We start from the raw sequence: 17031 nt of genomic DNA, 5'->3' as shown, positions 1-17031 counted from the left end.
TGTACCTTTTGACTACCTTTACCCATTTCACCCACCCCTCAGTCCCCACCTCTAGCAAGCACCAATCTGTTCTCTGTTTCCATGAATTTCACTTTATTTATTTTGTGAGGAAGATTAGCCCTGAGTTAACATCCGTTGCCAATCTTCCTCTTTTTTTGCTGAGGAAGATTGGCCCTGGGCTAACATCCGTGCCCATCTTCCTCTACTATATATGGGGCACTGCCACGGCAGGCTTGACAAGCGGTGTGTCGGTCTGCACCTGAGATCCAAACCTGTGAACCCCAGGCCACTGAAGTGGAGCGCATGAACTTAACCGCTCACTCTATTTTTTAACCTACGTTTTCTCCTTCCAATTTCAAAGGCCAAAATAACACTTTCCTTAGAACTGTTGCGAAGACAAAGTCGGGTCTTGTGCTCTTGTCGTTTGGCATTATGCTTGAATTGAGAGAAGTACTCACACTTTGCTGGGCAGTGTTGAGTCACTTGAAAACCTAATATTGCCTCTGCAGAGTTTATGGGATGTATCTAATCTGCTGTTGGGCATTAGTGACTGGGCTGTGTCTCAAGCCAGGTTGTTTTTCCATATTTCTTTAATGTCTAGTACTGCTTAACGTTGGACTTAGAAAGTATGATCTTTGTCATTTAGGAGAAAGTTTGATTTACAGGAAGTATAAATTTGCCTATCCTCCTTCACAACCCTTTGTTTTTAATGTGATTACTCTTAAGGCAAATTTAGTTGGGATAGCTTTAATTCTACAGATTAAAGTGAATTCAGACTCCATTTTAGTTTCTAGGAAAACGTGTCCTGTTAAGTGACTTGTGGTCAGCCTCAGAAGCAGATGGATCAATGTGATTAGTTGAAATTAGCACTTTAATTTTTATTATAGCTTTTTGTTTTTCATAGTTATGAAAGCAATAAGTGCTCATTGCAGGAAATTAATACAATATATCAAGAAAATTAAGTTTACTAGAAGTTGAATTGGTAAGTTAACACAATACATTCTGCCAAATTGCTCTTCTAAAAGTTTAAATCCATTGTTAGTCCCACTGGCAATGTATGGCAGTGTACATTCTCTTATCTTTTATGACATTCCCATTATCATTTTAAAAGTTTTACCATAGGTGAAAACTTCTATCTCATATTTAAATTTGCATTTTTGTGATCACGAGTGACTTGGGCATCTTTATGATTTTTGGATATTGACATTTCTTTATTTATGAGCTACTTGTGGATGCCTTTGCCCCTTTTCCTTTTTTTGGGGGGGAAAGGATGATTGCATTTTTATTGATTTATCAGAACTTTGCATAATAAGTCTATTACTCTTTCTCTATAAGTTATGATGAATATAGTTTTATTTGTTGTTTTGTCTTTTTACTACATAGTAGTCATATTAATGAAAACAATATTTTGTGAATATCTTTGTATAGTCAGATCTATCAATATTTGCATTTAGCATTTCCACGTGTGAGCTCAAATAAATGAAAATATGTGAAAATGTTCACTTTCTACTATCTTTATGCTTATATTTTAAAATTTACATTTTAATCTGTGTTAAAAATTTTTTTTGGGCATGAAGTGTGAAATAGAGAGATGTTTGTAGGTTTCCACACACTCAGATTCTACTGGCCAGACTACCTGCTTGATCCAGAGCATGGTTCTACTCATTCATGTATATATTCAAATTTTAGACTGCTGGGGGAAGTCCCCAAATATGAGAACCACAAATCTACCCTGGCTGTCCCTCACTTGACCTTTTTATATAGTAGACTCACAGCTTCCCTCTAATCCTTGGTCATCCAGGTATTCAGCTATTTTTTTTCTGATGGGTGGGCAACATTTACACTTTTTTTTTTCTCCTGCTGAAGCCATTTTTTCCCATTGTACTTTAGGTTGAGGTCTATCAATGTGGTTCACATGCTTAGTCAAGTATCTCAAAGAGAGCCTGTTAGTGTATTTAGAGCAGAGGTGTATAAGGAAGGGATTATTAAGCTTTCTACACTGATGGCAGGACATATTTTTATACAGTTTCTGTTGTTCTCAAAGGTTTCACCTGTACTGTATTATGTGATTAATGGATCTCTTTCTTTGTCAATCAGGCCCTTGTTAATCAAGTGGCAGCAACTGTTTATAATCGTTTTACCAAAAATCTGCCAAATGGTGAAGCTCTATGTGGTGTTTTTACAAGGGATTATCGTCATGATGCCCTAAACTGCCAGGTAGGATATATTAATTAATGCATTTATTATTGAATCATATCATAGTGCTTATATGTCTCTTTCACTAGAAATTCAACATCTTCACAAGGCCTTATGGAAATCATTTTCTTGAATTTACAAAAGATGAAATAGTTTTAGAGAAAATTTAATATTGTTACATCCAAAGAGGGAGAAATACAACTTGTCTTTCTCTAAGGACACTTAACATTTTGATTTCAGATTTTAGTTTTAGCTCATTCCATCTTCTTGGTTTATAAATGGATTCAAAATGATCTTAAGAACCCAATATTATATAAAATTAACAAACACCAATTTCCAATCAGAATGATACTCTTACCTTTTCTGATGAGTGGGATACTCATAGTAATTTCAAAAATGTATTACAGATAGAATACTTGGTGTTAAGTAAATTACAGACAGTTTTCCTCCTTATTGAACTCAAAGATAAACAATTACAACTAAACAGATAGTGAAAACACTGTTACAGAACATTGCGTGGTAGACATGGAGATGTGCTACCTTTTCAAGGAAGACCTTGCTGGCCAGATGTGGGGAGTGTAGTCAAGACAAATGCCAGCTATCTGTTCCCCTAGTTCTGTCTCCACAGTCCATGTCCTGTGACTGAGCTAGGCAGCAGTATAAATACCAGGCCATGTCGGCTTGACGTGGAACGGCTCTGACAGCCAATATTCACTCCAGAATCCTGAACAAGGTGGTCCAAGGCTTCATCAGGCCTGTTTTGAAGTTTAGCTTCTCCCTCTGCCCAATCCTGCTTCCCCCTACTTCCATAGTTGTTGATCCTTAATAAATACTTTTCAACCTAAACTGTATCTCAGGGTCAGATTTTGAAGCAATAAACCTGTGACAATGAACTCTTTCTATTTTTATTACTTTGAATACTCATAAATAAGAATGTAAACTTCAAATCTGATGTTTTACCATGAGCTATAAAAATTGCGATTTCATAAGCTTCAAACTAATATATCACAATTTTAATGAAACATTCTCAGAAGCATTATTATATCCTAATTATCAGCAGGTACATTCTGGAGTTACAACTGTATCTTTTATATTCTTATAACTATGTCTGCACATAGTAAGTGCTGAAAATGTTTGTTACACAATGTTATTACTTTTAGGTACTTGTTACAGTGCCTGCCTGCTTTGAAATTCTGCTGTTAGCTCCTCATCGCCAACAATGGGTGAAAAGGATCAGATACGTTATATTTGATGAGGTAGGTTTGGTATTATTTCTCTGGGTTGATTTTGTAGAGTGCATAAGCACTATATTGAAGATCTTTGGTGCTTCAGGACCTTTGCCCCTTGGTATGGAGTTCAGCTCGGGGAGGTGCTTCCTTCTGAATGGTTTCCCCAGTGAATCATACTCAGTCTTTTGGCTCCATTTTCCTGTTGTGACTTAATAGGGTATGTCAGTGTTTGCTGCAGAGCTCTGTATGGGAGAGGAACCTATCATTGGTAACTACTGTTTCAGAGGAGCAGAATTAACCACCATGACATAAATTTTCCTGGACAGAGATTTCAAAATCTAATCTTTGATCTCTAAAGCAAAGAATTTTGGGTTCTAACAATGATGTCACTTATGTAAGTTATCTTATCAGTCATAGTCCCAACAGAAAACACATGGCACACTCAAAATACAATTCAAGAAGTGTATTTTCCAAAGGTATGCGTGACGGAAACTGTAAAGATTAGTGCAATAATCTGGAGCTCGTAGCTTAGCCCTAGGCTTTAAGAGACAAGGCAAAGAAGCAGTTTCTGGAAACTCAAAAGGAGATTCTGACTGAGTTGGCCACATTGTTGAGGAGCAGTTACCTTAGTTAAGGGACATAGCTGGTTCAAAGTAAGGGAACCAATGGAACAAAGACCTCATTCTCATTCTCCTCCCTTCTCATCCCTTGCCAAGGCTCTCTATTGGACAAATCCAGTGGAACTGGAGATCATTGGAGGCCTTTTGAAATAGTCTCTATAGGTCGGTTTCCATGGGTGAAGAGAGCAGGGTAGAAAACAATGGAGATTTATAGGGGCAAATGGAAGATATTTAGAAAATTTTTATAGCAGCATTATTATGAATATTTATTCAAAGAGACTTAAAACATTATAAAAGGATATGTTCTTGAGCCAGCCCTGATGTCCTATGGGTTAAAATTCGGTGCACTCCGCTTCGGTGGCCCAGGTTCAGTTCCCAGGTGTGGAACCACACCACTTGTCTTTCAGTAGCCACGCTGTGGTGGCAGCTCACATAGAAGAAGCAGAAGAACTTACAACTATGCACAACTATGTACTGGGGCTTTGAGGGTAAAAAGAAAAAAAAAGGGGGATGCAGATGGGCAACAGATGTTAGCTTAGGGCGAATCTTCCCCTGCAAAAATAAACAAACAAGTAAATAAATAAATAGACAGATGGATACGTTCTTTTGCTTCAAGAAATTTTCAGTTTAAAGGGGAAAAAGATGATAAGCCTGTATTTAATTTAACTTTTCCTATTGTAAGCTTGGAGCTACCAAGCAAGCTGTGCTTTTGATGTGTTTGATACTAATTTATTGTGTTTATTTTTGGTTAATCTGTATATATTGTATCTTGAGGGCCTTGAATATTCCTGTTCAAACAAAAAAAAAATCTAATAACTTTGTCTTTGCAATCTAGAACCTTGAATTATACTCTAATCTTAAAACTCTGAAATGATATGCCCTTGGGTACTCTGTTTCCCCAATTTTATATAAGGGTAAAGCTGAAAGATTTTGAAGGCTAATGTCTATTCTGGCAAGATCAAGAAAAAGTGCTATCTAGTACAAAGCCTAAGGTTAGTATTCAGCAGGGTGGTATATGATCTGAACAAGGAAAACCCAAATGAGCAGTGAAAAAATTTTTTTTTAATTATCTGGCTTTGATAGTAAGTCCTTTCCAGTTGATTGCCAGGTATCATAATTTAACCTGTTTAAAGAAGACTACCTTTGAGAATCTTCTCTAAACTGAGTTCAGTTTGTTTTATTTGGTCTAAAGACATGCATTCTTTTATTCAGCAAACATTTCAGGAGTGCCTCCACGATGCCAGGCACTGTCAGTGCTAGGAATGCCCAGGTCTAAGGTCACAGAGTAATTGAAAAAAGGGAATTAAACAATTAAGCACACAAATGACTATGCCAGTCCACTTTGGTACATATTGGAAAGAGAAAGAGCAGGCTGTCATGACTGTGATAACGGCAGGGAGGCAGTAGGAGGACAACTCTGAAGTGGGCGGTCAGAGAAGCCTTTCTAATGGAGTGGCATTAAGCTGAACTTCACAGGTTGAAAGGAGGGGGTAAGAGCATTTTAAGCAGAGGGAACAATGTAGATGGAAGCTCTAGGGTAGGAAAGTTGTGTTCAAGGAACAAAGAAAAGGCCAGGATGTCTGGAGCAAAGTGGGAGCAAGATGGAAGAGAGTGGCTTGAGATGAAGCTAGTGAGGCAAGCAGGGGCCAAATTACGCCAGGCATTGTACATTCTGTTAAGGAGTTTCTGTTTGGTTCCATGTGCACTGGGAAGATATTGAAGAAATTTGATTAGGAAGGTGGACTGATCTAATTTATAATTTAGACATTTATTTTGGCTGTGATGTGAAGAATGTAGGGGGCAGGAAGGGAAGCTAGACTAGTAGTTAGGAGGATATTGTGGTAGTGCAGCCGAGATGTGATGGTGAGTTGGTTGGCAGTAGACATGGAGAGAAATGCATAGATTGGAAAGAAATTTTTTTTTTTTTTTTTTTTTTTTTTTTTTTTACATTTTTATTGATATTTTAATGGTTTCTAACATTGTGAGATTTTGGGTTGTACATTTTTGTTTGTCCTTCACCCCATATATGACTCCCTTCACCCCTTGTGCCCACCCCCCACCCCCCACCCCCACTTCCCGGGTAACCACAGTCCAGTTTTCTCTGTCCATGTGTTTGTTTATATTCCACATATGAGTGAGATCATACAGTGTTTGTCTTTCTCTTTCTGGCTTATTTCACTTAACATAATACGCTCCAGGCCCATCCATGTTGTTGCAAATGGGACGATTTTGTCTTTTTTTATGGCTGAGTAGTATTCCATTGTATATATATACCACATTTTCTTAATCCAATCGTCAGTCGAGGGACACTTAGGTTGCTTCCACTTCTTGGCTATGGTGAATAATGCTGCAATGAACATAGGGGTGCATAAGCCTCTTTGGATTGTTGATTTCAGGTGCGTTGGATAGATTCCCAGTAGTGGGATGGCTGGATCATAGGGCATCTCTATTTTTAATTCTTTGAGGAATCTCCATACCGTTTTCCATAGAGGCTGCACCAATTTGCATTCCCACCAGCTGTGTATGAGGGTTCCTGTTTCTCCACATCCTCTCCAACATTTGTTGTTTTTTGTCTTGGTGATTATAGCCATTCTAACGGGCGTGAGGTGGTATCTTAGTGTCGTTTTGATTTGCATTTCCCTGATGATTAGTGATGTTGAGCATCTTTTCATGTGCCTATTGGCCATCTGTATATCTTCCTTGGAGAAGTGTCTGTTCATTTCCTCTGCCCATTTTTTGATCGGGTTGTTTGTTTTTTTGTTGTTCAATTGTGTGAGTTCTTTATATATTATGGAGATCAACCCCTTGTCAGATGTATGTTTTGCAAATATTCTCTCCCAGCTGGTTGGTTGTTTGTTCATCTTGATTCTGATTTCATTTGTCTTATAAAAGCTCTTTAGTCTGATAAAGTCCCACTTGTTTATTTTTTCTTTAGTTTCCCTAGTCTGGGTAGGCATGTCATCCGAAAAGATTCCTTTAAACCCAATGTCAAATAGTGTGTTGCCTATATTTTCTTCTATGAGTTTTATAGTTTCAGGTCTCACCTTCAGGTCTTTGATCCATTTTGAGTTAATTTTTGTGTATGGCGATAGCACATGGTCCACTTTCATTCTTTTGCATGTGGATGTCCAGTTTTCCCAACACCATTTATTGAAGAGACTTTCCTTTCTCCATTGCATGTCCTTAGCACCTTTGTCGAAAATTAGCTGTCCGTATATGTGTGGTTTTATTTCTGGGCTTTCAATTCTGTTCCATTGATCTGTGTGTCTGTTTTTGTACCAGTACCATGCTGTTTTGATTACTATTGCTTTGTAGTATGTTTTGAAGTCAGGAATTGTGATGCCTCCTGCTTTGTTCTTTTTCTTTAGGATTTCTTTAGCTATTCGGGGTCTTTTGTTGCCCCATATAAATTTTAGTATTCTTTTTTCTATTTCTGTGAAGAATGTCATTGGGATTCTGATTGGGATTGCATTGAATCTGTAGATTGCTTTAGGTAATATAGACATTTTAACTATGTTTATTCTTCCAATCCACGTGCATGGGATATCTTTCCATTTCTTTATGTCATCGTTGATTTCCCTCAATAATGTCTTGTAGTTCTCATTGTATAGGTCCTTCACCTCCTTGGTAAGATTTATTCCTAGGTATTTTATTCTTTTTGATGCAATTGTAAATGGTATTATCTTTTTGAGCTCTCTTTCTGTTAGTTCATTATTAGCATATAGAAATGCAACTGATTTTTGTAGATTGATTTTGTACCCTTCAACTTTGCTGTAGTTGTTGATTGTTTCTAACAGTTTTCCAACAGATTCTTTAGGGTTTTCTATATATACAATCATGTCATCTGCAAATAGTGAGAGTTTCACTTCTTCGTTACCTATTTGGATTCCTTTTATTCCTTTTTCTTGCCTAATTGCTCTGGCCAAAACCTCCAGTACTATGTTGAACAGGAGTGGTGAGAGTGGGCAGCCCTGCCTCGTTCCTGTTCTCAGAGGAATGGCTTTCAGTCTTTCCCCGTTGAGTATGATGTTAGCTGTGGGTTTGTCATATATGGCCTTTATTATGTTGAGGTACTTTCCTTCTATTCCCAATTTATTGAGAGTTTTTATCATAAATGGATGTTGTATCTTGTCAAATGCCTTCTCTGCGTCTATTGAGATGATCATGTGGTTTTTATTCTTTGTTTTGTTGATGTGATGTATCACGTTGATTGATTTGCGGATGTTGAACCATCCCTGCGTCTCTGGTATAAATCCCACTTGATCATGGTGTATGATCTTTTTAATATATTGTTGTATTCGGTTTGCCAATATTTTGTTGAGGATTTTTGCATCAATGTTCATCAGCGATATTGGCCTGTAATTTTCTTTCTTTGTATTGTCTTTGTCTGGTTTCGGTATCAGGGTGATGTTGGCCTCGTAGAATGATTCAGGAAGTGTTCCATCTTCCTCTATTTTTTGGAATAGTTTGAGGAGGATGGGTATTAAATCTTCTTTGAATGTTTGGTAAAATTCACTGGAGAAGCCATCTGGTCCTGGACTTTTATTTTTTGGGAGGTTTTTGATTACTATTTCAATCTCTTTACTTGTGGAAAGAAATTTTTGAAAGTAAGATAAAGAGGAAGTATTGATGGATGGTTATGGAGATTAAAGAAAATTTATGTGTCAAGATTTTCTGTTGCCTGAATTTGCTAATATTTATATAAAGTTGGCATGGTTGATTAAAGGTAACAGGAAACTATGTATGACGATTCAGGCTTCCATGTCTTATTTTCATTTGCTATTTTTAAATCAACTTTTTAATGGAGAATTTTTTGTCTTTAATAGGTCCATTGTCTTGGTGGAGAACTTGGAGGAGAAATCTGGGAGCATCTCCTCGTCATGATCCGATGCCCCTTTCTGGCTCTTTCGGCTACCATAAGCAACCCTGAACATCTCACTGAGTAAGCATTAGGTTCCAATTTGGATAGAGTGCTTATCTATTTTGAATGTTTATGAATGTCATGCTTTCTATATGGGTTCTGAAAAATTTAGTAACTTTCTGATGAATTTATTAACTTATCTTTGGATATTCAAGGAACAGAGTCTCTCTAGCACCTTCTGGCAGGTGCTGAGCAAGGCCACACTTTATAAAGGAAAATCAAGTGCTGCCCCAGCCAGATCTGCAACTGAGTAGGAAATTTCAAAAAATGGTTCACCAGAAGCAATCAATGTTTCTTTTTCTTTGTCCTTTACCAAGAAATAAAAAATAAAATGGTTTAGTAACACACTTAGCCATAGACCCTGAGATTTCTTATATTGTCCCACCTTGTAGATGTTTTAAAAAGATAGCAAAGCCTTATTAGTTGAAAACCCCCATCATTTTGTCATTGGGCTAGATTTTTTCCTACTAATGATAACAATTATGGCGTAGACTCTTATGTGCCAGATACTGTTCTAAGTGTTTTGATTTATTTTAAATGTCCATCAACCCTTATGATTTACTATTTCCATTACTACTATTGAATAGTATTTCCAATACTACTATTATTATTTCCATTATAAAATGTGGAAAATGAGGTACAGAAAGATTAAGGGATTCAGCCAAGAGCCACAGCTAGTAGTAAGGAGGCTGGTACTCAATCACAGGTAGTCTGGCTCCAGGCCTATTTCCTTAAGTACAATTTTTAAGGCACATGAAATTTTCTTTATTTAAAATATTTTATGTTACAGGAAGTAGTTCCAAATTCTGCCTAAATAATACGTAAATTTATTTTTTAAGGTGGCTACAATCAGTAAAACGGTACTGGAAACAAGCAGACAACAAGATGGGAAAAAATATTGCTTCTAAAAGACATGCTGGCTCTTGTGCCAATTCTCACCATGACTACCGGCAAATGAAGCAATCATATAAAGTTAGACTTGGTATATTTGATTATTCATAAGAATTTTATCTTTTACTTTAAAATTATTCCAGTCGTTACAAGTTCGTTCATTTGGAATTTCTTGCTCTTCTTATTTAGTGCTCTATGGAGAGAGATACAATGATTTAGAGAAGCATGTATGTTCAATAAAAGGTGATGACATTTGTTTTGATCATTTTCACCCATGTGCTGCACTAACAACAGATCATGTAAGTAATACTTCAGCCATATTTGTTCTGAGTGGTAGAAATTATTCGTATATATCATAATTGAAAAGCTGCCTAGCTTAATATTTGTCAAAATTGCAGAATAGATACTTTACAACCAATATTTAACCTTAGTGTTAAAAGTAACGAGAATAACTTCATAGTTTTTATTGGTTCTTCAATGGTGTCTGGATCCACAAAGCTTAAAAATGACGGGAAATTTTACCCTGAAGTTTTTTTGGTTAATTTTATTTATTCTTGGACATTATCTTTCTCCATTTTCCTTCTTCTCAGCACCCATATCTATCTGTCCATTTCTCTGCCACTATCTCTTCTCTTAGTGCACCTACAACTGTATGTGGACAATACATAGTACGTGTGAGAATCTGATCACTATGAATTGGGTTAAACAAGGATAAGACACTCTTCACTGACATAACAATCACAACATGATTTTTTGGCAGTGAATCAATAAGGTTGAGGTCTTAAGAGGACGTCATTTGGGGCATTGGGGTTTGAGTGAGGGAAGATTTCTTAATTTATCTTGTATATTTTTCTTCCTTTCTCATCCTATTCCCAGGAATGGCCCATTCAAGCTCTGGTTGTCTCTCAGAGTGGTAGTCAATAGTTTGTCTTCGTTCCAAGACCTGGCAAGCTAAATATGTTCTAAATTCTGTTGTCAGATTAAGCTTTCTAATCTGACAGTTTTTAAGGCACCAAATTTTCTTTATTTAAAATACTTGATGTCACAGGAAGTAGTTCTGCGTTCTGTCTAAATAATATGTCTGGATCCACAAAGCTATTTAGATAAATAATTAATAAAGATAATTCTGATCTTGCTAAGCCTTTAATGGCTTTTTTTTTTGAAATGGTTAAATGCACAGCTCCTTAGCTTGGCTTCTGAGGTCTTCTACGACCTGGCCCCAAAGTCCTTTCTGTTCATCCACTTGATGTACCTTACCTGGAGGCCTTCATGATTTATATTGTTCCTGGAGTATTTCACCCCAGATGCCAAATGTCGGTTATCCAGATCCTGTTTATCTTTCATGACTCTTCTAAAAGTGAAACCTCTTCAGCATCTTTCTGTGACTTTCTTAGATGGATGTAATCTTCTTTCCTGAGCACCTTGTCTGTATTTCTTGTATGACAACAGTCGTGGTCAGCTTGCTGCTGAAGTTGTTTATATGCGTGTCTTTATCTTACGTGAATAACTTCTTGAAGACAAATTTTCTGTTCTTATAGTTCCTAGCAATCTCCTATGTATATAAAAGGTGCTTAATAAATGTGTGTTAAATAAAGATAGCCAACCTAAATTGAGCACTTACTTCGTGTTCTAAAAATTTTACATACTGTCTCTTTTAACGTTACAACAATTTTAGGGTGGACGTCTTATTAATATTCTCATTTCAGGGGCTGGCCCGGTGGTGCAAGCGGTTAAGTGTGCGCGCTCCGCTGTGGCAGCCTGGGGTTTGCCGGTTCGGATCCCGGGCACGCACTGACACACTTCCTGTCGAGCCATGCTGTGGCGGTGTCCCATATAAAGTAGAGGAGGATGGGCACCGATGTTAGCTCAGGGTCAATCTTCCTCAGCAAAAAAAAAAAAAAAAAAAGGAGGAGGATTGGCATCATATGTTAACTCAGAGCTGATCTTCCTCACAACAACAACAAAAAATTCTCATTTTACAAATGAGAAAGGTCAGGCATAGAGAACTTAACTAACTCACCGTTGTGCCACTAGGTAAATGGTGGGACCAGGATGCAATCAAGATAGGTTGACTCCAGAGCCTGTTCTCTCACCACAGCATTCTGAATGATCTATTGAACAAATACCTGAGTGAATGAATGAGAATCACTTTATAGTCTTTGGGCTATGATGCAATGGCTTCTAAAAGCAACTGAATGAATCCTAGTGATGATAATTTTCTAGGATTTTATTATGCGAAGTTTATCTTTTGTATGGCAATGGCTTAATCCAAACTCTAAATAAACTAAAATATGGACAAAATTCCTGTAACCTAACTCACATCCCCAACCTAGAATATAGATGATAACCCACACATAAATAATAAAAGACTTCTTTCTCCCTCTTTGTCTTTTTCTTTCTCTCTTTTTTCTTTCCCTGTCATGATCTGGTATTTTTAAAACAACATAGTATGTTAAAAAATTATTTATTTTGTGTAGGATGGTTCCATGCAGGTTATCTTTAAGTAGCAGTGAGTGGAGTGGTTTGGAGTACTTGACAAGATTGGCATTTTGGTCGAAGGGCCTTCCTCTATTCTCAGTAGCTATTAATGGAGTAACTGGGAAGCAATAGAACTACCAGAGTGTGCTCTGACCCCATATGACTTCTGCAAAGGTCATGCTGTTGTATGAGTCTTCTTAAGACTTTTGGACTTCTGCAGCATAAATGCAGGATGAACTCAAAGGCTTGAGCATTATTAAATGTGTTTTGACAGCTGTGTGTGTAGCATGTGTTTATATAGTGTGTTTCCTAAAGTAGCAATGATAAAAAACAAGTAGACTTTTCCAAATGAGTAAATAATTCCAGATCTTGTGTAGTATACTTCAGATTAAAATGAAAGAACTGAGTGGCAAGAAAAAGCATAATAAATTGTGGCAACATAAAGAAAAGAACCATCCATCTCTGTCATCTCTATAGCTCTATCACAGAAATAGTTTCAGAAGGGAAGGGATGGAACAGGATGAGTGAGCTGGCCTTAATCCAACTGAGGTAAGGGATTGCCTTCAACACATATGAGGTTTATTTCTGGCAAAGAGCAGAGTTTGGTCTTTGCCATCCATTTTCATGCCACATAGCTCCTGGAGAACTGTCAGCCCCAGGAAGTCCTTGAAAGAACTGTTGCCTGTCTCTTTCTGCTCAGTGTAGATCAATGCTTACCATCACCTGTGGTACTAGGGACAATGTGGTTTCCAAAAATAACATCATAGTATAATACTACTGTGTTTGTAAATGAAGGTTGGTACAAATCTACGACCTTTTATTTTTCTTCCTCCTCTACCTAGGCTGGCTCAGGTTTTGCCAGCTCATTAGCTACTGTGTAGCTACAGTGAAGAACAACTGAATTAAATTCCTAGCTTTTAGCCACAAAATTATTAAACTGATTAAAAAAATTAAGACTTGTAAGTTGATCATTAATCAATCACATTGACAGTTGAGGCATCAACCATGTGCCAGGTATTTTACTAGGCCTACTACGTAAATTGTGTAACTTAATTCTTACCACAAATCTATTACATAGGCAGAATTGTGCCCCATCTTAGAAAAGAGGAAACTCAGGCTTCTGTAAAAGGCTAAGAGACTTAAGAAATCATAAGCATTCTAGTGACCAAAACAGAAGATTTACATCTTAAAAATTATGATAATTCTTGAATTTATTTTATGGGCTTTTTTTGGTAGGCATAATAAGTTACCGCTTTCAAGTAGTAATAATAAGAGAACAAAATGCTAACATTCCAAAATAATATATTCAGTTATTATTTTGGCATAATGCAGTCCTTACCATCTAGCTAGCTTTCAATGCTCAAACTGAGAGATGCTAAATGATGATTCTGTACAATTATTTGTATCCTATAGTTTTTTACAAGCCTATAAGCCAACAACAAAACCTAATGGATTTTAAAATTGAAATATGTTAGACATATAACATTGTGTAAGTTTAAGGTGTACAATATGTTGATTTGATACATTTATATATTGCAATATGATTGCCATTGTAGCCTTAGCTAATACCTTTATCAAGTCACATAATTATCATTTCTTTTTTGTGGTGGCAATAATTAAGATCTAGTCTCTTAGCATGTTTAATGTTTTTAATATATCATTATTGTCTATAATTCACTATACTGTACATGAGATTTTCAAGACATATTTATCCGCTAGTTTTAAAAGTTTAAAAAACATATACTGTTATATTTTTCTTGTTAATTTCACCAGTTTGTAAGGTGGAAGTACAGATATTTTAATTCCTACGCTACAGATGAGGAATTAGCATTTAGAGGTGGAGCTAGAACTAGGTCAAAATCTACTGCACTTTCCATTCTACCAAACAATTTTGTTTTCAACTGTGTTGAGTTTGGAGTGGCTTCTTCAGCCTAGAATTTCCAAACCTGAGTTTCATAACTTGTTAATAGCTGTTTACTAAACAAGTACCCTATTCTCAAATAATTTTGGAGGAATCTGTATACTGTAGTCCCTTCTTTGAAATTTAAAATTTCCAATGAGAAATCTTGAAAAAGCCTATTTAACAGAACAGATATGAAAACACCTCCACCTCCCTTTTCTTTTGAAGAATACCTATTAGCATCTCAGGGATCATGGTTTCACAGGCAATTGATTCGTAGCAATAGTGGTTGCAACTAGTAAAAAATACGATAATGCAAACTTTTTGAGAAAAGGAATTTTTTATTTATACTTTAATATTTGTGGGAAAATTAATGAGGTGCATATCCAGAACGCTTAAACCAGAAATAAGTCAGTGACCTGGGGGAGAAGTTTCCTTGAGTGTCTTGAAGGTGATCTGAGAAACTTAGTATTGATTGAAGTTGACCTAGCTCTTATGTCAGAACTTAAACAAATAAGATTTGCCCCTTTTAGCCTGTCTGTACTCAAAAGCAAAGAATCACATTCATCATTAAATCAATTTCAGTTGCAGCTGCAGGGTAGAGGTTGTGTTTCTTCTCTAAACCAAGTCCCCAAATCTTTTAACTTCCCAGTACTCTGATTTGAATTGTGAAGGCAATTCATAGACAATTAGCCCAATTAAAAGGTCTTAGGAAATAATACAAAAACTTTTTAGTGGGATTTTTTTTTTTTCTATTTTAGAAACTCAGGAACACTCTTGGTTACTATTTTGTTTGCATTTAATACTTATCAACATTTTAACATTTACCTTAGTGCTGTTTTCAATATCTTTGAGTTCCTGATAATGACTAGGAGGCAAAGGATAGAACATAAGATAAAATAAAAGGAATATTAAAAATTTTAATTTTATTTTATATGTAGATTGAAAAGTATGGATTCCCTTCTGATCTTGCTCTCTCACCTCGAGAAACCATCCAGCTTTATGACAGTATGTTTCAATCCTGGGAAAGTTGGCCCAGGGCCCAGGTAAATAATAATTATGCAATTAATCTGAATTAATGCTATTATAGTGGATGGTAACATTGCTGTTCAGAAAGATAAATTCTCACCCTTTCTAATCACTTGCATCTGATCTTTTAAAATTATCAATGGACTCTTTCCAAAATAAAATTGCCTCTTCTCAGACATTCTTCTTCCTAACATTTTGTGTCTTGCTTTAACGGGGTGGAATGCCACTGAATTCCTGAAAATATTTCTTCTTCCAGTTTCTGAGATACTATAATACTTTAATCTCCTCTTACATCTTGGATTTGTATTCCTCCATTTTCTTTCATTGAACTCCCCTTCATTGTCTGTGCCCTAATTGCTTTCTATTTTCATCTTCTATTTAGGTTTGCTCTACAGTCTTTCCTTTGAAGAGTTCATCCATCCTATTAGATGTATGTTCTAGATACTTTGGGGAGATACATAGAGGTTCAACAGTCTATACTGTCAAGAAGCTTTTAATTCTGTCAATGAAATGCTTAATTGAGAAACATTTTTGGATTTTCTTGCATGATTTAATTTAATTGTGTGGTATTTCTTTTCAAGGAGTTGTGTCCAGAGGAATTCATTCATTTTGAGAATAAAATAGTCATTAAAAAGTTGGATGCTAGAAAATATGAAGAGAGCTTAAAGGCAGAATTAACAAGTTGGGTTAAAAATGGCAATGCCAAGGAGGTAATTTTCACACATTTTTGGTGAAGCACTCTATATTCTTTGTTGTTTTCTTGAGTTGCATTGTTCAGTCATCATTATTTTCTGTTTTTTTTTTAATCTTCAATTTCCATTTTAGAATTTTAAGTTGAACATGAAGTCTAGTGATTCTAATATAGAATAAAAACAGAGAAAAGAAATTGGTCTTTGTCTTATTATCTGTGCCTTCTAAAACATGCTAAAAGCCACTGGTTCCTGCTAGATGTTGTGACAAATAAGAACAGAGGTGTCGCTATCCACAGAGTTGGTGTTCTTGATGCCCTGGCCATAGAGAGATTGGTATCATAATAATAGTAGCTGAGAAGAATTTTTTACTCCTTTGTCTTTTTTCATCTTGGAGTTTTTTTCTTTTATGATTTTTATTTCAATTTGTAGGAACTATCTGTGTATTAAACCTTAACCTGGGGTGATATAAGTTTATGCATATTTATTTTAAGTAAGTTGATAGTCTTTATATTTTGAAGTTTGCTTTATTGTCACATATTGAGGTTTCTGATTTTGGGGGAGTGACATATATTAGCCTTTTCTCATGTGATTTTTTTCCATTACATTTTAAACTAGATAATCTCCTCCCATCCAGAAACATAGTATAATTAACTTACATTTTCTTCCACTTATTTTGTCATTAAAAACCTTTAAAATGTATTTGGAAACGATTTTTCTACATGATATGGAGAAAACTGAATCACCCCACCTTCTGCCATGTGGAACAAGGAATCATTTACTGAATAATCCTCTCTCTGATTAATTTGTGTTCCTTTAAATAATTGCATGTTAAATTGCGTATATATGTGTGTGTGTACATATTAATCTATTTTTTATTCTTTAGTGTATTGATCTGTATATTTTTTGATGGTTCTTTGCAAAATTTTATAATATACTTTCATAATAATTTTTTAAGTATCTTTCATTTTTAAGAACCACAGAAATATAGATTAGACAACTATGAAAATATTTTAGCCAAAAGTAGTAATTCATTTCTTTATTACACAGAACTTAAAACAATTTTTTATTCATTTCT

The 17031-nt window shown here is 35.8% G+C and overlaps 1 protein-coding gene across 1 annotated transcript in view; it reads left to right on the top strand.

The window, feature by feature from the left end:
* LOC131411456 (probable ATP-dependent RNA helicase DDX60) overlaps positions 1–17031 on the top strand; it is a 108812-nt gene that overhangs the window by 51622 nt on the left and 40159 nt on the right. Inside the window, exons 18-24 of the mRNA XM_058550320.1 lie at positions 2098–2217; positions 3357–3452; positions 8872–8987; positions 9806–9948; positions 10047–10156; positions 15177–15281; positions 15846–15974. Coding sequence (XP_058406303.1) covers positions 2098–2217; positions 3357–3452; positions 8872–8987; positions 9806–9948; positions 10047–10156; positions 15177–15281; positions 15846–15974 — 819 coding nt within the window. The remainder of the gene's footprint in view (positions 1–2097; positions 2218–3356; positions 3453–8871; positions 8988–9805; positions 9949–10046; positions 10157–15176; positions 15282–15845; positions 15975–17031) is intronic.

The sequence above is a fragment of the Diceros bicornis genome, chromosome 11 (genome assembly GCF_020826845.1).
Source record: "Diceros bicornis minor isolate mBicDic1 chromosome 11, mDicBic1.mat.cur, whole genome shotgun sequence".
Lineage (NCBI taxonomy): Eukaryota > Metazoa > Chordata > Mammalia > Perissodactyla > Rhinocerotidae > Diceros > Diceros bicornis.
This window is presented reverse-complemented; position numbering and strand designations above follow the sequence as displayed.